This window comes from Cyrtonyx montezumae, unplaced genomic scaffold (genome assembly GCF_038088225.1).
Source record: "Cyrtonyx montezumae isolate F1298 unplaced genomic scaffold, pur_monq_1.0 scaffold_3, whole genome shotgun sequence".
NCBI lineage: Eukaryota > Metazoa > Chordata > Aves > Galliformes > Odontophoridae > Cyrtonyx > Cyrtonyx montezumae.
In genome coordinates this window covers 148,406,798-148,430,387 of record NW_027072034.1, presented here as the reverse complement: position 1 = coordinate 148,430,387, position 23,590 = coordinate 148,406,798, and the positions used below count along the sequence as shown (strand labels likewise).

Here is a 23,590-nt window from a genome sequence, read left to right as displayed (position 1 = left end):
TCATAGAGATGAGGTTTTAATGGATAGACAATGACCACGTGGTGTTGTGGACAGACCAGTCTTCTTGCTTTCTAGTTCTGAGGAGAAATGGATGTCTGTTTTTATTGAGTGATAAAGCAGGTTCTCTGATGAGTAGAAGGAAAGACAGTAAATGAAACTTTCACAACACAAATTTCCTTACTGGACAAAAGTTGTCTGAATGTCAGCATTTCAGCTTTCTACATCTAATGGTGAAGAAAGAGTTTGCAAATCTATTTTTCTGAATGGAAGTAATCTATTAACATTCTTGAATTTTAATCTGTGGAAGTTTGTGCTCTAATTTGTATAAGAATATGTCTGTGTGTGTATATGTGCATGCACACATGAGTATGTACGAAGTATACACACAGACAGATGTGAAGTGTGACTACTTGTTTCCTGCTGTGTCGTTGGTTTTGGTAATAAACTTTTCTACTTGAAGTTGGTCATTAAAGTATTTTCTGGATTGATGTTCCAGGAGTATGGTAAAGACACTGATTTAAAATAAATTGTGACAGGAATGTCATTTTAAGAGGCAAATTCTTTATGTTAAGAAAAAAATGTATGAAGAACTCAAAAATCTGGTGGTTTATGCAGTAGAGCTGAAGCAGAAGTTTGGTACATTTTTCACAAGGGGTCCCGAGTGAAAGTGACTCTATCTCATAAACTCAGCATTATTTTATCAATATACTCTTGCAGTTCCAGGAAGATCTGCAAAGCCTTTTGTGACTTTAACCAACAGTATGAATGCAGCAGCAAACCTTTTCTGACCCACATTGACTTTTGCCTCATCTTGGGGCAAAAGGTGCACCTCCTTCTCTTGGCAGAAGCACTTTGCATCATCTTTGTAGTCATTACTACCTTGGTGCCCTGCAAATTCACTCCAAAAGTGATTGAACATCTGTTAAGCTCTGAGCATTTTCTTTTAGAACCGAGTAAATGGTATCTTACTGAGGGGAATGTGTTCAACTGAAAATGTCAAGAAGGAAACAAGTAAACTTTCTTCTTTTCTTCATAGGTATCCTTGCTAGAATATCGTAAGAGACAACGAGAAGCTAGAAAAAGTGGCTCAAAGACAGAAAACTTTCCCCTTGTTACTGTATCTCCTCATGCTGCTGGTGGAGGAAACATGAGTAGTAACAGTGGTGCTAATGATGGGTTTAACAACAGTGGTGAAAATGGGGAGCAAACTGATAACACTGCGAGCCTGCCTGTACCACTGCCAACTGCCAAATATGATGCAGCTCCAGAAGACGTGGGCAACAACAGTGCAATCAAGGAAACTTCTTCCAGTGAGAAGAGTGAGCCTGAGGTTCAGTGGTAAGTTACAAAACTGTAGGACAAAAGTTCTGAAGAATTACGTATTTAATTCTGTGTTAATTCTTTTTTGTTAATAAGTGTTCAGTGATGGAGTGCTGATCAGAAAGCCCTTTTTTCAGATCAGAACAGTTGTCTGACCTCTTACCTCAGCAATGTAGCGCATACCTCATGAAGATGAGAATATATGGAAAATTACCTGTAAAATATGTCAACCCATTTTTATTCAGTTTTTTTTTTTATTGAGAGCCAAAAAAGCATTAGCTTGGACAAGACAGGTCACCTAGTTCTGTAGGTTATAAATTGGCATAAGTAAAGGGCAGTTGTGAATCTTGAGCAGATGGCATTGAGTTCGTTCCTTCCACAGATGCACAGGTCCTGCAGTGTTCTTGTTAAGGTGCGTGGAGGTGGGAGCTGAATGGAGGGGATGCTGACAGGGCCGTGAGAGAGCTGAATCTGCTCTGGCCTCAGCTCTGCATCTAGCTTCCTCGCATTGCTACTGCTTCATCTGTGGCTGAAGATTTTTTTTTCTTGTAAATTTCAAAAGCTTTCCAAGAAGTACCATAGGGAAGAAGGAATGGAGTAATCTGTGATGATAAACAGAAGTTTCTAGAAGACTGTAGGAAGTCTGTTTTTCAGTTATCTAATTGGAATGCATTTTTCTTGTTTGCTGTTACTTACAGCTTACAGACTTGCATGCAGTCTGCCTAACAGTTCCTTCTGCTCAGGTATGCAGTGTGTGAAGATACTTGCATAGTTCTTATGGTGGCTGGATGGCTCCGTGTAAACCATATGCTGTATTGTACTCCACACTAAATATTCCAACAGCCTGGGGGTACCTGCAGTGTGAAGGGGGATGAAATAGGATGACTTCGATTTGTGCAGTTTTTCCCACTGTGTTTTTTGGTAGCCTTAAGCTATCTCAAGATAGCTAACCCACTCTGTCTCCAAAATATTACTGGAACAGAATAAGCACTGAGGAAGTTCTTTCTGCTGTAGTGAAGGCCTGAGAGTGCTGCAGATGAACATGGGCTGAGGTGTTGAGCATCTCTGCTAAAATGCTCCAACTGTTCCAGAAATAGAAAGATTTTGTGGAGCCATCTGAAGGGACAGTGTAAGTGCAGTCTTCAGTATTGCACTGAAAAGTGGCTGCAAGTTCGTTATGCAGAACGCAGTGTACTGTATTCCAAGGAAAGAATGCGGGAGATAGGAGGAACCCCAACATTTACTTCAGTTGCAACAGTATTGTAGAGAATTGCCATATGTTCTTGCCTGAAAGAATTTGAGTTTAGAGAGTGCTGTCATTACTATTCTCAATCATACTGTGGGAGTGTAACCATCATGAGAGATAGAGCTGTCATTTCTCTTACTATCTAGCAAGATATATCTGGAAGCTTAAATTCATTGACATGTATAGTTGTGCACTATTTACAGCTGTGGATCCATTATTAAAGAGCAAGTTATTTTACAGTAATAAAGATATGACTTTTGAAGGCTGCTTTCTACAAATGGAGAGTATGAAGCAGTACTCACAACTTGTGTTTTTTTTATATGTAGCTTTTGGTTTGTCAACTAAAAATTAGAAAAAAACAACCAACTCCACACAGCTATGGAAGAAAGGAATTGACATTTCTTACACTGATTTCTGGCAGCTTTGTTACATTACATTTAAAATGTGAGAAAACAGACTTAAGATGCCTCACAAACATCATTTCTTCTGTAGGATTTGTTATTTGACTGTTATGTGCGGTCAACCGTGTAAACTTTCTGTGCCTCAGTATTTGCATGTACACTGTCTTAAGTTTGGTCCGTGGGAGTATATCATCTTAAGTTAGAATATGCTTCCCTCTTCCAGGACTGCGTCGACCTCTGTGGAACAAGTGAGAGAACGAAGTTACCATAGAGCTTTGCTTCTCAGTGATCATAGGAAAGATAAGGACTGTGGTGAGTTCATTTATTATGTTGAAGGTAGATACCTCTCACCAATTCCCCCATGGTGGCCCTTAATCATTCTAATAACTGTGTTTGGGTCTGCTTCATCTGTAGGGGGGGAATCACCCTGTAGTCCATGCTCACCTTCCCATGTTCAGTCTCCACCTTCATTTCATTCAAGTCATTTCCCAGTTGTTGCTTAATGTCTATTCTTTCACTGAATGTATGGAAGGTCAGTAAGCAGATGACCTTGTATGACACTTGACATACTGAATAGTCCCTTACAACAACTTCAAGTAGCTTTTTTAAAGTCGAATATGAAGTGCTGAGTGTTGTTTGCAAGATACTTTTTCTCTGCGTTTTTATATTCATCTCTTAACTTGTATCTGTAGAACCCGATCCTGAAAATCCAGAGCCTACTTCTGAATGTCCATCCCCAGATACTTCACAAAAGACATGTAGGAGTCCTTCAAAAGCAAGCAAGGTAATACACTATGTATGCAGGTGCATGTGCACTTCATCTAAGCACGGGTACATTTATCTCCAATTTCTTTTTACAGTGTAACCATCGTGCTTTACTATTCAGGTGAACACGTATGTGATATTTCTGTTAAATTACTGAACATGGGTAAACATTTGTTAGCACCTTCTAAGGAGTTCATTTGTGTTCTGTTCCTTCAGTAGCATAATTTACGGAATGGAGGACCATGGAGAAGCAGACACAGGAGGTTTTGTCAGTGGATTCAGTGTTGCTGCTGTTCTGCAGGTCAGATGCTGAACTGACAGCAGTAAAATGACTGAAGTGCTCCTTCCCTTAGCAGGAGCTGGCTCTTGCCCAGCCAGGACTAGTGCTGCTTCTCAGTAGAGGCAGCAGTGTGAAGAAAGTCATTTAGGAGTTACCCATACAATATGAAACGCAGTAATTCAGGTTGTAACAACCAGTCTTTTTGCTTTGTTAGCACCAGTTCTGGAATGTTAAATCACTCCGAAAAATACTTCTAGTAGCCATTATTCCTTTCAGACTCAGAAACGTGAAGCTAACAAATAACAGATTCCAACTTTGCCCCGGCAGGCCATATTTCTCTTACTATGTCTGAACACACTTGCTGGTCTTTCATTTTAGATTACAATTTGTATGCGTTTGCAAGGAACTATGCCTGTGCCACGTTTAAGCTTCCTCCTGTCACAGGCTTTCATATACCCTGTGCCTTAATGTTCTACCATCGTCAGAGAGAACTGAGAAGATTCTTCCAGCTTTAATGCTTCCATAACTAAGTGTTCTGAATGTTTTGCCATGACTCTTGCTTCTTGTTCTAGCCCTCTTCACCGAGTCCTGTAGTTTCAGCGCCATCACTGGGAAAGACGCCCACAAAGCCAGATTCGCACTGGGAGACTGCAGCTAATGCAGCAGAGGCCGAAGGTGTGAATCATCCGAAACCAGAGCTGCAACAAAAACAGCTGACAAATAATGTCCAGGCACTTTCAAAAACTCATCCATCTCAGTCACATCTGCGCAGTTCTGCTGAGCAACTTTCACATTCACAGAAGCTGCCTTCTGCACCTTTGAAGCTCCACTGTCCCCCTTCACCTCACGTAGAAAATCCCCCGAAGCCATCGACGCCCCACGCACCCGTGCAGCACGGTTATCTCTCGCCAAAGCCTCACTCGCAGCAGTTGGGATCTCCTTACAGACCTCATCATCCACAGTCACCTCAAGTCGGGACGCCCCAGAGGGAAACGCACCGCGGTTTCTACCCGGCAGCGCCAGCCCTTCCGCCCAGTAATCAGCAGCAGCCCGGCGGGCCGCTGTTCTCTCAGTCAGCTACAGGGCAATCCTCGGCTTCTTACAGCCAGTTCAACCAACAGAATCTGAACAGCAACGCCCCACCTCCCCCGCCTCCTCCGCCCCCTTCTTCCACTTACTATCAGAACCAGCAGCCCTCTGGAAGCTTTCAGAGTTACAGCCAGCTGAAGGGTAGCATCCCCCAACAGACTGTGTTTTCATCCGGACCAAATCAAGCACTTCCTGGCTCTGCAGGTCAGCAGACAGTGCCGGGGCACCATGTAACTGCGGGGCATTTCTTGCCCTCCCAGACCCCCAGTATTCATCACCAGGCTTCAGCATCTGCTGCTCCTCCTCCTCCCCCTCCGCCGCCTGCTCCAGGCCCTCACCTGGTCCAGCAGCAGAGCACCCATCAGCAGCACTCTGTAGCACACGTCGTGGGCCCGGTTCACGCTGTGGCAGTGGCTCCTGGATCTCACATTCACTCTCAAGCTGCCGGTCACCATCTGCCGCCGCCGCCTCCGCCGCCGGGCCCCATCCCCCACCACCAGCCACCTCATCCGCCAGCCGGACACCAAGGTTTGCAAGCACAACACCAGCACGTTGTAAACTCTGCTCCTCCTCCCCCCCCACCTCCCCCATCCAACGTCATAGGCTCGGGGCACCACCCAGCATCGGCACAAGGGTTACACCACCCATCACATCAAGGACCCCCCCATTTTCCTTCGGGCGCTCACACGAGCGTGTCCTCCTATTCCTCCCAGCCCCCCCACCACACGACGTTAGGACCCGGACCTCAACATCAGCCTGCTGGAACAGGGCCCCACTGTCCGCTCCCCGGTCAGGGTCCTCACATCCAACCTCAAGGACCAAACAGTATTGCAACCCCCGCGGCTTCAGGGTTCTGCCCGCACCCTGGCTCAGTAGCGCTCCCGCACGCAGTGCAAGGACCGCAGCAGGCATCTCCGGTGCCCGGGCAGATCCCCATCCACAGAGCACAGGTGCCGCCGACCTTCCAGAACAATTACCATGGTTCAGGGTGGCATTAAAACGGATCCCCTTAAATGCTAAACATTTTTAAAATGTTGTGTAATATAAACTGTGTATATTTCGTATGTACCCGTGGGAGGTACTTTTTAAAAGCTTGTACATGATACTTTGTATAAAAGCAAACACCAGTGCTCTCTCATTGTATCTTTCCATTTTTTGCTTTTTAAAACCCCCAGGAACGTGCTGTTCAGCCAGTATTAGGTATTTCTTTTTTTTTGTAAGCGAACATTCCAGCTGTTTTTTCTGGCAGTAGGTTTGATGCTGCATAATCTTTAAAGTTTTATCGTTGCAGTTAAATTCATTTAGTGAATGTTTTCTATATTACTTTTATACATATGTAATTAAGTAAGTACACGGGCTAAGTGATGGCACTAACAACTTTTTTTTTCCCCCATTTTCTTCTGTCGACAGTTTTGTGTGCATAGAGATAGAAAACGATGCAATACAAATTTTTATAGTTTTGGTGTGGACATGGCTTTTTGTTTCATCAGTTATTTGCAGAAAATGTAATTTAATGTATAGACCGTTTCTAATGTCTGAGTGCTGTAAATACTGTATTTCTTTTGCTTGTAAAATTGCTTAAAGCTACTTTCATTTGATATAGTATTGTATATATTAAGTCTCTTTTGCAAAAAAAAAAAAAGTGTGATCTTTGTGAAAGTAGTACAGTATATGATCTTTAATTTTTTTTTTTAATATACTGTCACATTGCAGCACTGGTTGGGCATTTTAATTCATGTTAATAAATCACAATTATGTCAGTTTTACCCACTTGTCCAGAAAGGGTGCTGTGTGTCGAGGGCCGTGGGCACGTAGAGCAGCCCAGCCCCTATGGAGCTGTGTGGCTGCTCCCTCTTGTGTGCTGTCTGCTGCTGGCTTTCCTGTGGTAGCACAGCTGGCTGTAGGAGTGAAGGAGGGGGATTTTGGTTCCCTTGCTGAGGTCAGAGGTGAGGAAAAATTGTTTCAGTTCAGGCAGGGTGTGGTGGCAGGTAATGATGGTACGCTTACTGAGTGTGTCAGTTTACTGAATATTAACCTGTGCGTGATGATGCATTGAGCCTGACATCTGCCAGCACAGCAGTGCAGTAAAGCTCTATCAGGTGATGTTCTGTTCTTGATTACAAACTGCAGCACCACCTGCACAGGTCAGGACTGTGCCTTCCTCCTCCTGTTGGAGCCCTTACTGCAGTACGGTGGGAGTGAGCCCTCTGTAGTAACAGTGGTGTATGAGAGCATCCTGCACCTCAGTCAGTGAGCGTGCTGAATTCTGCTCACATAACAGAACAAATGCTTGCTGGCTCTCTTTCAGAAACCTGAGAAGAACACCAGCGTGCACCTTCCTCTGCTCTGGCTGCTAGAAAACCTGCTACTGGACAGGATGGGAAATGGCAATTCCTACTCACTGAGAAGTGGTAAATCTTAGAGTATAGACAGTACTGGGTTTACTTAAAATTATCTGCTCATGATTATCAGAAAAATACTTAGAGAAGTGCTTCCCTGAAAAGCACTGCCTCTGCAAAACATGCAAACATGATATGGAATATGCTGTGTTTTGCACCATTTGTAAGTAGAAGCAGATTAGCCAGCTATCAGCAACAGCAGGAAGGAAAAGGAAAAGCCCTTCTGAGAAACCTATGGCCACAGTTCACAGCTGGTTAACCACAGCCACCTCCAGCTGTGATGGATTAGGTGTTAGCACTTCACACTGCTGTTCGATTGTGACCAAGGGGGGCAGCACAGTAGGCCCAGCATTGGCCCTATCTCCCTAAGCTTTGCTTTGTGCCCATGGTCAGACAAACGGACAGGCGTGCAGCAGTGCTGAGTCCCTTTGCTGGCATTTAAACTGATGCAAACACTGGAATTCTCTGCGTATTTAAGAACCACCTGAAATCAGTCGCAGCACGTATGCACTACCAACAGCATGGCCAGGTGTGAAGCGTAACATTTTACCTCTGGATTCCTTTGTAGCCCTTTGTTTCTTCTCCCCGGTGTTATCCGTGAGGCCTTTAAAAGCAGTTCCTGTGAGAAGAGGGGAGCAGCAGGCAGAGGCACCCGGTGCTGACACACAGCACAGGATGAGTTACTGCAGCCCGCAGCGGTGGTGGTGAGCTCCTTGGTGGCCCTCAGGTCTCTTTTTGGATGAGGTGTGTACGGGTGTAGCAGGGAGGGAGGGGGGCAGCCAGCTGCCGGCTTACATGAAGTTAAACACCTTGAGTGAAACACGGCTCAGTCTGGTCTGGTTTCATCTAGCACCACTCAGCTGCAGCCCATCGTTCCCTGTTACCCTTCAGAAGGATCGGGTTTATGCCACGCGCTGTGGGGTTACAGCTGAGCAGGAGCTGCACTTCACTGCAGCCCGGTTCACCCCCACCCACCGCCAGCACGGCGCGTCACTGAAGCCAGCAGTGGGCTTAGGGCTAGCAAAGATGCCAGTGACAGCACACTGTCTGAAAAAACAAAACACTTTAATTAGACAACTGCAAGCACCTCAAACAACTGGTTATTGTTACAGCATGGGGCTATCATCTTCTCACAATCTAGTTATTGCAAAGGCATGTGAATAAATTTCATATGGACAAAGTCAATAAAAAGTGGCACCATAGTTACATGAAAATCAGAAGTAAGCTTTACATTCATCCCACTGACTTCTAAAAGAGGCCGAAACACCTCCGTATCGTACATTCTGAAATCTGTATTGCCTATAAGCCTCTTCCCCTAGGAAACACGTAATTTTGCGTGCAGCGTACAAAGAGTAAGTGTATGTCTAGTTCTGGGAAAAATAAAGCTAGTGCAATTTGTTTTAGAAACATGTAAAGCTATGAATGGAATGAGCATGATCTCGCTGCTGCATTTTACCCGCTGCACTGTCATCAACATTTGCAGCTATCCTCCCTTCACTGACTCAAGCACACGCTTTTATTATAAAAGATCAGTAATTCTACACAGAGGGTGGTTCTCATGCTCGACCTTTAATTTTTTTCTTAAGGTATAGTACAACTTACAGTGCTTAGAAAAAGGCAACACCATATGGTACCATGTCTTCACTATCACATTGTAAGGGAAATTGCTATTTTCTTTCCTTAAAAGCACTTAAAATAGGCAAAAGTTCTAAAAGGGAGTGCTAAATGATAATGCATACTTTATTAGAAAGAAGTCTAGCCTTCCTTTAAAGTGCCATTTGGGGAATGAAATCCTGTAAACCAGAGCCACTTTGTTTAAAATCCAATAAACGGGAACTGCTACAGAATAGAAAGTTTACACGATTCCTTAAAGCAGTTTAAAGTCCACCACATGCAATTGGTTTTGCTATAAAGCTCTCTAAAACTTGGTAGCTTTACTCTGAAATTGAGTCCCCGGTCCCATATTTAAATGGAAATAAACATTTACAGGGTGCATTTACATACACTATAATACAGGAATGACGTCCCTTTGCCAGAAGATAAAATTGTACAATTCCTTGCCGTAACTCACTTCTGACTTCATAAATTTCTTACGCTTGTAAATTATATAATATGCATCAGCTAAAATAGTTTTTTCATAAATAGTTACAAAACTTGCCAAAACACATGGGAGGAGGTTTCTTCCGTTCAAAAATCTGACATCTGAATGCCACACAACACAAGAAACAATGCTTAAAGACACGTTAAGTGTTTTCTGAAGAAAGTGGGTGAGTAAACTACTAGCTGAAGACAAAAAGACTACCCTTCCCCAAGAACACAGTGCACGAAAAGCAAAATGTCAAACAGTACCTCAAGCAAAATAAAGGTCTGAGGATTGAAGCCAGCTCACGTGTGATCCTGCTAGAGGATTTGTGACAGTCACCATTTAGGTCCGATGCATTGGAAAGTGGTTGCTGGCTTGCTTTAACAGCTGAGAAATTCTGCTAAGAATTCAGCCACGGATGCCTAAGGCATTCTCCAGCTGAAGCACGTTTTTCTGGGACCATTTCTAGCATGGGGATCAGGAAATCCGTAAACTGCGCAGCGTCTTCGTGAGGCCAGCCGTACTTCTCCACCAGCACGTCGAAAAGACTCCAAGGTTTCAGCTTTGTAATGTGTCGGAGCTCTCCTGCAAACACAACATTGCTGGTATTAGAGAAGCACCCTTCACCCATCAGTGACTAACCCTTAGTCTTTCTCCGAGAAGCACTACTGAGGAAGATGAGCACGCTGCACACTTGCTTGAGGTCCTCAAAATGAGTACAGCTGGCAGCGAGACCAAGACAGCATCCCTAAAGCAAACTGCACATTACACCCACACAACGCTGTGCCCAGTCTGCTTTTTCTTGGAACCACAGAACATCTCGGAAACGTAAGGCAGCACGAGGATCACAGATCCAGCTCCTGGCTCCACACAGCAACGCCCAAAATTCAAACTTCACAACTGAGAGTGGTGTCCAGAATGCTCCTTGAGTCCCCCTCCTCAGGGCCGCGGCCACCACGCTATCAGTGAGGAACCTCTTCCTGATACCCAACTCCCCCTCCCCTGACACAGCTCCACGCCGTTCCAGAGCCTCATCAAAACCGCACCAATCTTAATGCACAAGTCTTAGTAGCACGGGTCATGCTGCCTCTCTTCATGTATGGCATCTAGGTGCAGCTGGCTTCAAACCAAGCCAACACACAGGCCTGGCACTCAAGGCTCTGCTCCATCTCTGAGGAGGCCCGGGCTGACTGCTCCTGCAGAACGCAGCCTGCATCGTCTTCAAACCCACCATCAGCCACTGCAGCACTGAGCTCCACCATAAAGGTGGCACGTGGCCAACCTGGCAGTGCAACTCAGACCAAACGAAGGCTGTGACAGCTCTCCTGCCATCAGACTTGGCAATATAGCCATGTGTATCCACAGGCTGTCAGGACCAAAGGAGAAGGAAGGCTCTTCAGGTTGCTCCTCCTCTGCTGCCATCTCCCTGCTTCCCAGGCACGTACCTGGGCCTCTCGGCCTCTGTGTGATGCTACAGCTCCGTGGGCACTGACTTCAGAAAACCCCATCATGATCCTGAACCAAACCCGTCCCCAAACCACTGGGGCTGCTGGTGGGTTCTCAGCCAACCCCGGAGGCTGAACACAACTCATCCACAGACTCACAGGCGTGCTGTGCCATCCTGCACAGGGCACATAAGTCATACTATTTTAAGCAAAGTGATTTGGCAACCTGACTGCTATCTGCAGCTGAAACTGCTGCCCATAACGGGCTATGCGATGTCAGCTCACAGTCTCCATACACCCCTGTAGCCATGGCAGTTCTAGGGCAGCCAAACTGAGCCATGCCCCCAGCCTGCTTCTAGGAACCTCAGCCAACAGCTCAGCATGACACGTCTGCCACCTCAGCACAGCAGAAGGCTCTCCTCATGGTGCCACCTGAAAAGCAGCTCTCCAGGCACTGTCACAAAGGCTCCAGCACAGTAAGACTGCAAATGGTCAATCCTTGGCAAGAGAAAGAGAAGAGCTCCTGACAACAGAAATTGGGATGTGACGTGCCACTGCCTTCCTTCCTTTCTGTCCAGTAGGGAAGGAGGGGACTGAGACAGAAGAGGGACAGCAGAGAGTGTCCTCTGGCAGATCGCATGGGGATGGTTCCAGTACCAGTGTATCTGTGAGTAATATTGCAACACACCAAAAAATAAAGAAAATAGCCCTGTCTTCATCCTTGTATTTAAATTATGATGTTTTAGAAACTATATTCTCAAGGAAAAACCCAAACACATCGGAAGGCCTGGAAATCCAAAGTCGTCCTCCACTTCGAATAAAACGTATCTGCCACAGGTGTTCTTGCCCAAGCATGCTTGTGTTTTCTTCTTCCCATGCTCCGTTGGCATCAAGTGCACATGACCTCATACTGAGACGCTGGTGTTTGGTGGCTGTCACTGTGGCACCTGAGTTCAAGCTCTTCACATACTCCTCTTATTTTGTAACATGGGAGTTCCATTCATAGCACCCCGTGAAGCTGGGACCAGCACGCCTGGGCAGCACATCACACCACAGGGCGTCCTGCTGAGGAGCAAGCCACGTCAGCACCAGAGGTGGAGTTTCCCCCCAGAAGTTCTGTGAAGGCTGTAGAAGTGTTTAAGATGGGACGGAGTAACAGCAATCTCCGTGTGGTCCAGGCATTCAAGGAGCACTTCAGTTCCACAGTGGGGATGCTGGAGTGTCCGTTCCTGCCCCATCATTTCACTGTTTTGCACGTTCCCAGAGCTCCAGTCCTTGATTTGCCCATCCCAGGTAGCAGCAGCTCCTCGATCTCAGTGCCTGCGAGTGGGGAGTGCTGCTGTGTGCCCACAGCCCCATTTCCCTGGCTCTCACACCGCTGTACAACAGCTGTTTCCAGCTTATCCACCGCTGCCACCACTCTAAACACCCAGCAGCCCCCTCCCTCCCCTCTGCACTGAAGTCCCAGGCTTTCAGGCTCCCCAGTAAGGCAGCTGCTGCTGCTCTGTCTCCATCACCCCCATGAGGACACAGCAGCAGCCTGGCAGCTGCCACATACAGTTCCCCATTCTCACAGCCCAGTGTGGGCAGTGGCTTTCAGTGCTGGCCCTGCCACCGAGCTGCAACCAGGGAGGTGGGCAGTGGGCAGAGCAGAGCGCGGTGCTGCCCCAGCACCTGGCAGGGAGCAGAGGGGAAGAACATGTGGAGCACTGCATACGTCCTCCTGTGTCAGAAGCAGCTTTTACAGAACAGCCTGGCGTGTTTGCTGGGGTTGGCTCTTTTTCTGCAGCAATGACAGTGCTATGAGAGGAATTCACGTCCAGAGGGTTCTGTTGCGGTGTGTGGTGATACAGAGCTCAGCTGTGACCAAACAGTGGCTCCCAGCAGCAGCGGCACTCACAGCGAGACAGTGCAGGGCAACCACAGTGCTCTGTCCCCATCCGTCCTCCTACTGAGGAGGATGCAGACAAGGTCCCCGTGCACAGCTGAGCACTGCCCATGGCACGCCCCTCCCTGCGCCTTCCCTGCCAGCGTGTGCCAGCAGCACACACTGACGGGTGGGCACGGCTCCGACCCAGCAGCCCACAGCTGCACTCAGCTGACATTTACACGGACATCTGAGGACAGACTCACACAGACATTTGTAACGCTCACACTTTGCTGAGTACGTCCCAAAAGGAATTTTAAATGGAAGAACGAAATGAGTACTGCAAATTTCTGCTTTCCTCGGAAAGCCGAGTTCACACCAGAACAATTCCTTAAGAAGAGCTCTCCATTAAGTGGATATTTGTCTTCAGTACCCATAAATGAACACACTCTCCTTTGGGATAGCTTTATGCTTTAAATTAGTGTTGCATAAATACCGTTACCTTTTTTGGTGAAAAACTCCTTGGAATATTTCCCCAACATAGCGTATTTTCGAGGGATTTTCCCCAGCAGTTCAATGATCAATGCTATGTGGTCTGCATTGGAGAACATTGCCAGCAAAACAGAAACATACAACAGTTTAATCAGTACGGTGCATGCACACACTAACACGGCCCGGTACAGACAGAAATAGATTGAGCCTGGCAAAAGGACGCAGGCGGCGCCCGGTGGTTGTTTGGAAAGATGCTCTCAGCAAAACCTCTTTCTCAGAACCACGTCTGAGTATCGCTGCTACCAGCAAGCTCTGCCACACACTTTAAGATGCAGCCAATTGGCCTTTGTGAGGATGTTTCCGTTTTAAAAAGGGGAAATAAAAGATCGGTTGGCCACAGGTTTTCGCACGTTTTGTTTTTCAAAACTAAATTGTTGCACAACGTCAGCAAACGCTCCCTGGTGGGACGTGCTACCACCAGCAACAGCAATTCCACTTCTGTCTGCATCACGGCACCTTCCAAAAAGAAGAGGTACTACCTCTGCGATTGAAGAATTCCCGAGAATATTTTCCAGATAGAGCAAAGTGCCGTGGGATATTGCCTAGCAGCTCTATGATGTGTGCTATGTGGTCTATGAGGGAGAGAAAAAAAAGGATTCGGGAGTGGAAGGGGCAGGGAAAGGATGGGATAAAAAAGAAGAGGAAAGAAACCGGAATTAGTAAAAAATCAGAAATAGTTTCAAATCAACAATGTTTGCAGCAAATCCATGCAGAGGTTTCCAGGATCGGCAGAGCTCTGGCATCATTAGTAGCACTTAGGAACAATGAATGATGCCCACGTTACCACCGCAAAGAGCATTTACAAGCAAACAAGCATGAAAATGGACAGGTATACAGATGGAAGCAGGAGTTAATTCTCATTAAAAAAAAAAAATTAGTAATCATCTAACTCAAATAAAAATACACAGTGTAAACATTATTCCAGTGCCAATCTTAGAAAATACTCCAAACTTCAAATTCTACGCTTCTTTTCTAAACTAAGGCGTTGTTATTCTCAGTCAGGTTTCCACACAAATGCAGTCTTACAAGAGGGGCAGTTTAATTCCTTCAGGCAGCTGTTAAGTAGATGAATATCTGCAGAAGGGAGATTTTGCCCACCCACTGCTACTGATGGAACTTACAACTAAAAAGAAAAAAATTGCATTTATGTTCTGGAAACAATGTCTATGAACAGTCCACCCAACAACAAAAAAGCCCACTGTAAGCTTGCTAGAAATTTAAGAGGAAGGTGGAAATATAGGGAAACGCATAGTATCTCAAAAGGTTCATACCTTCGTCCCTGGAATAGTCTTCACCAGAATGTGGTTCAAACAAATAATCTCCAGTCGCTAGCTCAAATGCCTATAACGTAACATAACATAACAGACATGTTTATGGGTATTTCAGAAATAAAGCTTTTCATCTTAAAACGTCAGCAATACACTGCAACTGCTGGAACAAAGAGGCTCCAAGTCAAAGGCCCACACGGCAGAGCCAGAGGCTCCGCAAGGGCTACTCACCTGGGAACCACGGGTCCCACAGAGCAGGACAGCACAAAGCAGGGCTCTGGAGGGAATCCTGTGCTCAGCACCAAGCACCCCAACACGGGCACCTGCCTACACAACCAGGACAAATGGAGGAGCTGGGCAAGCACGTGGGACCACGACCCCAGCCAGCCATCCTGGGCCTGAGTAGTGTTAAATGCGTGCGAGTCAACGGAGGTGAGAAAGCTTCTTCTCAATACAGAGGAAGGAGCTATGCTTGTACCTGAGGGCTTATTATCTGTCACAGATCAAATGCCATGGACTGAAATAAACGTATCTGAATAGGAAATAGAATTCATTTCTAACCTGGATTAATCATTTCAAATTATCAAACAGGGTAAGCTTCCTTGATGACTGAAATCTACAACAGTTTCTAAAAACATCTTTTGGATGAATCTGAAGTCATCAAAGTAAATACTGCAGTTGTAGGGTAAATAAAATACTGAGGCTCAGCCTGATGAAGCAAATCACAACAGATCGATCCCCCCTAGGCCCTAGGCCACTGTGGTGCTCCCATGGGATTCAAACCCCACATTAGGTGAAGACAAAACCTATGGGCAGCGTTTCTCCTTATGAACAGCTTCTCCTTTCAGATGTAATGTGTATTAAAAGCCTCACAGGAATAAAATAATTATGGGAGCCTATACTTGTATACAAATATGGACCTGATTTCTCAAGCAATTCTCTTTCTGCTCTGGATCATCAATTACCCAGGCAGCCACAGGAACCTAATCTTTTCCAGGTGGTGTAAGTATCAAGCTGCTTTCCATCTCGAAGACCAGCAAAACCATTCCAAAAATCAGACAGAGCTTGCTGGCACAGCTTTAGAAGGGAATTTCACTCCATCAGAATGTTTACTACGAAATGTTTGTTTCCTGAAATATACACTTTTCTGTTCCAATCCATAATCTGTAGTTGTTGAATCACCTGTACATTTCACCTATTTTGGGGCACTTGACTTTTTCAAGCTGTGAACTGCAGAGTGATCCAAGTGAGCTATAGCCAGAACAATTCACTGCAATCACACATAGTGGTTGAGAAAGCAAAAATACCCTTTGCTGACATTTTTGTTGATCCTCCAGATGTCTTTCATTTCTGAAAGCACTATCCCTCACAAACAGTTGTTTGTACTTCTCCTTATTCTACCCAGAGTTCAAGATTGGGAGATTTTATTTTGCAGCTTAGAAATTAACCTGAGAGACCTCATAAATTATTATCAGCTATTTAAACTGAAGATGTTTTTAGGATAGCAAGAAGCTACACATGGCCAGCCCAACACTGTTACTCTCTTACAATGAGACTGAGAAGCCACAAGTGTCCCCTCTGCACCTAAGGGAAATATATTCATTTAAAAACCAGGGCCAGCTTTCTTAGAACACATCCTAAAGGAGCTGATTTCTGAAGGCATTAAGAAATTTATCTCTGTTTAACACAGATTCCTAGAAAACAAAGGAAATGTGGCTGAATTTAGTCACAACGGTAAACTGCAAAGGAATACAGCTTCTGTCCCCAAAAAATGAAGTATTAATAGCTCAAAATGTCTGTGTGGGATTAAAGAGATGAAATTGGAAAAACTGTAAAAACCTTCCAGAGAGAAGCATGAGAAGCAAGCATTCCTCAGCGGCACGCAGAATTTTACATCAGATGGTATTTAATGAGAGCTGCAAGCCCTCACCGATTTAGGATATTTATACCACTCTCCTGCCCATGAGAAACTAATGCTCTTCCAAATTGCGATGCTGTTTCCCTCTTTCTGTTGTATAGCTTTGACTCCGTGCTGGGGATGGGTGGAACAGCAGCACCTCAGCCACTTAAGTTTGAGGTTTTCCTTACAGACCTCTGCACCAAAACCATAAGAACTCCTGAGTCAGACACAAGCAAGCACAGCCCAGAGACAGCCTTGCCCTCTGGGTGCTGCAATAAATACCTGCAACATTACTCTTTGCATTCGTGCAGGAAAACATCTCACAAATTCACCTGGAACCACTGGGCAATAGGTTCCTAGAGCCTTGCAGGGCAACAGCAAGTTAATGCAAGACAGACGGCATTCCCAAGACTTCATCTAACAACAACAGGTACAGAAAATGGCTCAGTTCATAACTGGGTGGCAATCTGTGATAAGACAATCCACCAGGTCTTTGTGTCCTGGTAAGAAGAGCTCGAGATGGCAGAGCACTCGGGGAGTGCTGCAGGCTGAGCATGCGCTGTGCTGCAGTAACAAGCACATTACCAGCACGTGGCAGAAGGGACTGTTCCCCTCTCACTCACACCCACATCTGGAGACCCATGACCGGCCTGAGGTCACCAGTATAGGAGAGAATCCAGTAAACTGTAGAAAGAGCAGAGAAGGACCTCTGAGATGGAAGGCAAAGGGGGGATTAACTTGTTGTAGTCCACTTACTGAAAGGCAGTAATTGAAAAGATTGAGATAGGCTGTCTTCAGAAGGGCACAGCAGAAGGATAACAGGGAGTGGAAACGGGTGGCAATATGGGAAATTTCAATGGGTGTGTATGGGAACTGCTGAGTCACAGCCTGAATCACTGAATAAGCACCTGAAGGAAAGACCTGGTCAGCCCTGGTCACACAGGTGAAGGCAATTCACCTGTGTGACCAGAAGGGATGGAGCCAGGCTCAATCCGTCTTAGACCTCATTTAAGGGCTGACTGCCACTGAGGAAGGATCTCTTGTTGGAGTCCCCTTTGTGGAGTTCCTCCCCTGTGAACCTAGATCTTTAGAGATGGGTGAGCGCTCACTTCCCTTCTTTTGTACCACCACCTTATTTGCGCTGGCCTCTTTGCTTTTACAACCTTTATGAGGACACGAGGAAAAAGACTTTCAAAGAGACTGGCTGAGCACTGGGATGGGCTGCCTAGAAAGGCTGTGGAAATGCCATCTGGCCAGGTACATTACACTCAATGGGATGAGGCTCTGAACAACATGAGGTAGCCTTGACAGTCAGCACGGTTCAAGCAGGATGCAAGCAGACCACTGATCCTCAGGAGATTCCTTCCAATCAAAATATGCTTATTATTTCTATGGTGCTGCAAATACACGCTAGCCATACTTATGTAATTACTTTCCTTTTCAAAATATTTTTTTAAAGCTACATTTTTCTGACAAAAACTCCAGACTTTGAATTCTCTCTTTTTCTTAATGTTGACATTTACCTCAACAGCAATTTACATTGCAACTATTCTATGTAGATAACAAATGAGATGCAGCACACTTAACATATGGCACCAAAGCCCAAGGCAATCAGCCCTCCTTGCTGATTATATTGGCAATCACTACTCACCACTTTCCTAAGGTTATCACAGAAAAACAGTCTAGACTGTTTCGCACCATCTGCAGATGGAGAACATTTCAGATAAATGGTCACCCTGCTGCTTTTGTAGGCTCTGGAGAGGCTACGATTCCTTCCCTGCCATGTGGCTGTATATGAACCTACCACAATACCACATTGTTGGCACTGCTATTGTACATTATGGATCCATGTCTAATCACACAATTGGAAATAGCTACATTTTCAGTGTATGACAGCTGCAGACTCAATCTGGTGATTGAAAATGGCTGCATGCCTCAGGAAAGATGTCTGGGAGAGGACTAGAAGAATAATTCACTTAGCTTTCATCAGGCTCCCTGAATTCTTCTAATGAAGCCCCAGCTGAAAAAGGACAACAAACTACAGGCCAGAATTGTTATTTTGATAGACAAGATCCAGCTCTTGGACACAGTTTCAGATGAAATGAAGAGCTGTGAATGAGAAGACTTACAGCTTTAAAAATAGGGTTAGATTTAAAAACTGTTCCACAGGTATGTGGGAGCATGGAAACCAAGGAAAAAAAAAAGAGCAACAAGTTTTTTGGGATAAGCATACCAGATAAGTTTGTTCTACCATGAACATCTTATTCTGAAGATCAAGGCAGTGAAAAAAATGTAAAAGGGATTTTGCATGGTTGCTGCTTGATAAGCAGGGCCAGACACACAAAACACAGACACACAAGGGATGCTTGAAAAGGAAACAGTTTTGTATTCTTTGATAATACTCCAGGCTCAGAATCATGCAAATGCTGCGTGGCTGCTCTGGAAAGTCAGCTGCAAAATCACTTTCTTCTGAATGTTTCAGGTTGTCCACCCACCACCTTGAAAGCAAAAGGGTGTACAGTGATTAATAACAGCAGTTTGTACTGTATCTGCCTACTGAAAAATATGTGCACAGCGACTTGAAGTTTTCCTTATCTCTCAAGCATTTTTTATTTTCCATTTCTCCTCAGAACACTGCTTCTGTGCAGTCCGCATGCCACCACTTCAGCACTGTGCCACTCACACGTACGAGTGTGATGGTACTCATGGTCCTATGGAGGCACGGCTCACTCCTCCCGCTGACAGCACAACACAAACAGCAGGTAAGCACAGCTCCCTCTGCTCCCCACATCAGAGAACACGATGCAAAGAATTAAGCAGGGGGCCAAACAACAAGCATTAAATGTATGTGTAACATCATAAGCCTGCTTGATATCATACTCTGCTCATTATTCCTCCTGTCCCTCTGAGTTCTCTCATATCAATGGAACGGCTCACATCAAAAACAAACAACAACCAACCTGTAAGCTTGCCTGCCTGGTACCACAAGCTGTAATAGCAATCTCTCTTATTATGAAAGCTGTTTGCCTGCCCTCTTTCATCTCACCCTTGTAGTACTTCCTTTAATCATTTGTATTCTCTTTGGGTAGGAAAAAACAGCAAGTACAGTTTTCTCCTCTGACTTCCTGCCAGTCTACAGCTATGACCTATTAGCTGCTTCTCATTATAAAAACAAGATATTTCAGGAATCACAACTCACCACAAAAGCCACCTCAGATACGTTTTAAAAACACATTGTCTTGTTAACGTTCTAGCTTGTGACACAGTCATCTCCTCCCCACAGCTAAAACAAGGCTGTAAATAACGAGCAACAGAAGTGAGATGATGACACTCATCATTTGAGGTGCTTTTCCTGCCTCCAGTCCAAAGAACATAAATAAAGTGAAGCAGTGGAATCACGGTGCTCGCGGCCGTTTCCAGGAGCAATACGAAGGGATGCCCTCAGCCAGCTCTAGCTCCCTCATCCTGCCAGCAATTCCTGGCAGCAGCAGTGGAGTGCTCTGTTCCATGGCTTTTGAGATTCAGGAAATGCTAAATCATTCAGTGCCTCTCTTCAGTTTATGCTCTGCAGAAAGCGACCCTCTCAACACAGCAGATGCACAAATTCTGCCTGATCCAGGGGCAATTTCAACTCAGCTAAAAGAGCTCCTGGCTCCAGACCTGCTCCTTTTTGGGGGGTGAAAATGAGATGTACTTCCTTGCTGGCACAATTAAAACAGGATTTAGTACAGCGAGGGAACACAGGACTCTGTAGAATATACTGCGAGGAGAGATTCCCAGTGTCTTGCTCTGCAGCTCTGTATCCCACTTAAGTAGGTCATTCTGCTGAAAGAGAAAGGGCACCGTGCAATTTCCTTAGCAAAACATGCAACTGTCCAGCACAACTCTAACAATCACTCAGGCCCAGTCCATCAAAGTGGAAAACAAATTCAGTTACATATCGTATCATTTTTTGCAGAGCACAGGCAAACAACTTGTCTGTCATGGCCCAGAAAACACTACTGGCACCTAAATTCAAGAACTCCACAGCACATCATGCCTGCAGTGATTCTAAGCTTCCAAAGTTACACATCTTCCTTATTTTCTTTTTCTTAAGACTCCAGAATTCAGATTACCCGGGCAGAGGACTGAGACTGGCCTGAGAATACCTTCTTCCATCCCTGAAATTTGGTTTCAAAATGTACTTCTCTTTTTTGGGGCACAAGAACGGGGCCATGCCAATTCATCCAAATTTAGAAGCTTCAGCCCACAGGCCTCTGGCTTACATTGCTACTTATTCACTGACATAACACCAAAAGAAAGGGAGCTGTAAGGTTCTTTCAGTGCTGAGTTATTTCTCCCTCTCTTACCTTGCTTCAGTTATACGATAAGCTATTTAGGTAGGTAGAGTCCTCACATGACTCTTTCTGATGCAGATTTCCAGCACAGTTAACCCCAATGAGAATTTCTGACTACCTCCACACTAAAGATAACACAAACGCTGCAATTCCTCTCTCTCTTATGATGCTGCACCAAAAATTTGGGGTTGGTGGCTAGAGGAAAGCACCCATAGCACAGTCCAGCTAAGGACAGCACTCCATGCAGACACAACATATCATGTCCTAGAAGCCAGATTAAGGGGGGTATTCTGAAAGATGCTGTGCACACATGAACACAGAGCCTTTGCACACTCAGAGTGCCATCACTCAAGGCTTTTGTTAAAAACATCATCATCTTCATGCTCGTCACTAAAGTGCAAGTAAAACTGCTCAACTGCTACTACTGTAACACACCATGACCTCCGTGCTTGACAGTAATGCTCTGTGCCACAGACACGACGCCAACACAGGAGCCAGCAGCTCTCCTACTCACACAGTCAGTGCCATCCCAATGAACAAGACCATTTCATTAGCAAGCAGAAGGCAAGGAAAGACCGTAGGCTCAAACAGAGATCCACAAAGTACAAGATGAAGTTAAGACACCATACAAAGCCTGGTTCGGTCCCAATGCACTCCAGATAGTCCTCCACAAAATCTACAAACCAAGAGGCAGGAAGAGCTCGAGGTGTTCTCAACAGAGCATGTGACACACTAATGGATGTATAGCAGATGGCAAATCCCCTTCTATTCTGCAAGGCAAGCAGTCTGCGTGCACGCGTGTCACTGTTAAGCAGAGCTCTGACCGTGGTAGCAGTGTTGTGGAATTTGAACAACTTGCCCATGGCTCTCAGCAGGAAGTCTTCTGTCAGAAAGAGCTACGCAGACAAGAGGAGTGAGGAGCTCACCTAGATCAGTCTCTGTGAGAATTCGGGACAGAAATCTCTGATTTGAGGGTCCTGGATACAAATAATCTATTAGGTACATCAGCATGCAGTTCCATCTTTGTGAGATACCAATATTTTCAACTTTCTGTTCAGGCTCAGAGAACTAACCCAAATGTTCAGAGCTGTGAGCAACCGTTTTAAAAGCCTAATGTCTCATCTTTGCTCAGATACTATCTTACTTTGCACTCGCCTTGCTTCATATCACACACAGGAGGCACAGACTTTCACAAGGTGTGCGTTATCATTCAGTAGATAAATTGAGACAATTATCCAAAATCAAAACCACTATCAGAAAGAAGGACAGGATCTGTAATTATATCACAGCTCCCAGTGAAAAGCCAATGTAACCCTTTCTGAACAAGTGTTCAATAGTAGTCACCACTATTTCTAACAGGGAGATGTGATTAGAGGAATTACCCTGAACACATCCTCACGTTCACAGTCACCTGTTAACATATTGCTTGCCCTTAACAGCCCATCCCTGCCCACTTTTCTGAGCAATGAAGGAGAAGTACCAAATGCAGTCAGCACAGGGCTGAGTTGGCAGACACTGTGTATGCCCAGCGATATCCTATTTCTGTATTTTATATATGTATGTACGTATACACATAAAGCAAAGAAGGATGGATGTTCACGGAGAATAATGTAACAGCAATGCTGCTGAATCACTCATTTTACAGAAGACAGCTTCCAAAACTGTTGTTAGGAACGCTGGACCTGTCATATAGGCAAAGCAAGAATTCAAAGAGGTGCAGAATCACCTTCCTCTCCACTGAATCTGTCTTAGCACGGCTCACAGAATACCTGAGCTATATTTTCTGTCAGTCAGACCAAAATAAACAACACCTCCAGCTTCAGCAGACAGTCCCCTTTGAAAACATTATTCTGTAGTATTTACACCTAATTGCCATAAATATGGAAACAAGAGCAAAGTTCCCTAGAATGATGTTTTCTGAATCATACCCAAGCACAACAAAGAATCCAAACCTGAGGAAGCAAGTGAGACTGCCATGGCATCACAGTGCTTCACAGCCTCAGCTGTTGGATGCTATAGGGGTTGGACAGAATTAAATTAGAACTTCCAAAAATGGCCTAAATAAGTTAATCAGGAGTCTGCATTTCCACACCAGTCATGTTTCTCTGTCTGTTAATCTCTGTCAAAAATTCTCTGCGGAAAGACTCTTAAGATCTGCACAGTTAATACCTCAGAGCAGCACTCCCTCTGCTGCGGGATGAGCACTTACACTGCTTTGACCCATTTCCTAACCATACAGCAATGAAAGCAGATCCTGATTCAAACCATGAATTTCTGAGATGATCTCTGTCTTTTACATGACCTCATTTGTACAGTGAAGATACCTGAATTCAACAGTTGCATGTCAGTGCTGTAAGATTACAGGACTTTTACAGTGCTTTTAAGGCAAAAATACAATGTCTGTGACCAAAGACAAAAGAGAATTTCAGTATTTCTGCCTCAGATGCTTTACTATATGTAAAGCTTACATTCAAAAAAAGCAGATTTTTTTCCCACAAAAATAAAGAGATTTCATAAATAATCATGAATCTGAACTAAAACACCACCAGTGTCAGGGATTTTTAAGGTTTTGGGTTCGTCGAGCTTAAGAAAAGACTCACATGAAAAAAGCAAGAGAGCTTATATAACATGAAAATTA

At 45.0% G+C, this 23,590-nt stretch overlaps 2 protein-coding genes across 10 annotated transcripts in view; one reads left to right on the top strand and one right to left on the bottom strand.

Annotated features, from left to right (window-relative positions):
* Nucleotides 1-7,542, top strand: part of KMT2E (lysine methyltransferase 2E (inactive)) — a 61,606-nt gene extending 54,064 nt beyond the window's left edge. For 3 of the 4 annotated variants that reach the window (XM_065743622.1, XM_065743619.1, XM_065743620.1), the window contains 4 exons: nt 1,037-1,338; nt 3,191-3,279; nt 3,660-3,751; nt 4,585-6,867. In XM_065743622.1, coding sequence (XP_065599694.1) covers nt 1,037-1,338; nt 3,191-3,279; nt 3,660-3,751; nt 4,585-6,099 — 1,998 coding nt within the window. In that variant the 3' untranslated portion in view covers nt 6,100-6,867. Of the gene's footprint in view, nt 1-1,036; nt 1,339-3,190; nt 3,280-3,659; nt 3,752-4,584; nt 6,868-7,409 lie in introns of those variants that run through there. The other variant, XM_065743623.1, reaches the window with a different exon arrangement.
* Nucleotides 7,543-9,962: 2,420 nt separating this feature from the next.
* SRPK2 (SRSF protein kinase 2) overlaps nt 9,963-23,590 on the bottom strand; it is a 133,392-nt gene continuing 119,764 nt past the window's right edge. For 3 of the 6 annotated variants that reach the window (XM_065743636.1, XM_065743640.1, XM_065743639.1), the window contains 3 exons: nt 14,719-14,788; nt 13,398-13,490; nt 9,963-10,168 (listed from right to left, as the gene is read on the bottom strand). In XM_065743636.1, coding sequence (XP_065599708.1) covers nt 9,984-10,168; nt 13,398-13,490; nt 14,719-14,788 — 348 coding nt within the window. In that variant the 3' untranslated portion in view covers nt 9,963-9,983. Of the gene's footprint in view, nt 10,169-13,391; nt 13,491-13,926; nt 14,020-14,718; nt 14,789-23,590 lie in introns of all 6 variants that reach the window. The other 3 variants (XM_065743641.1, XM_065743637.1, XM_065743638.1) reach the window with 3 other exon arrangements.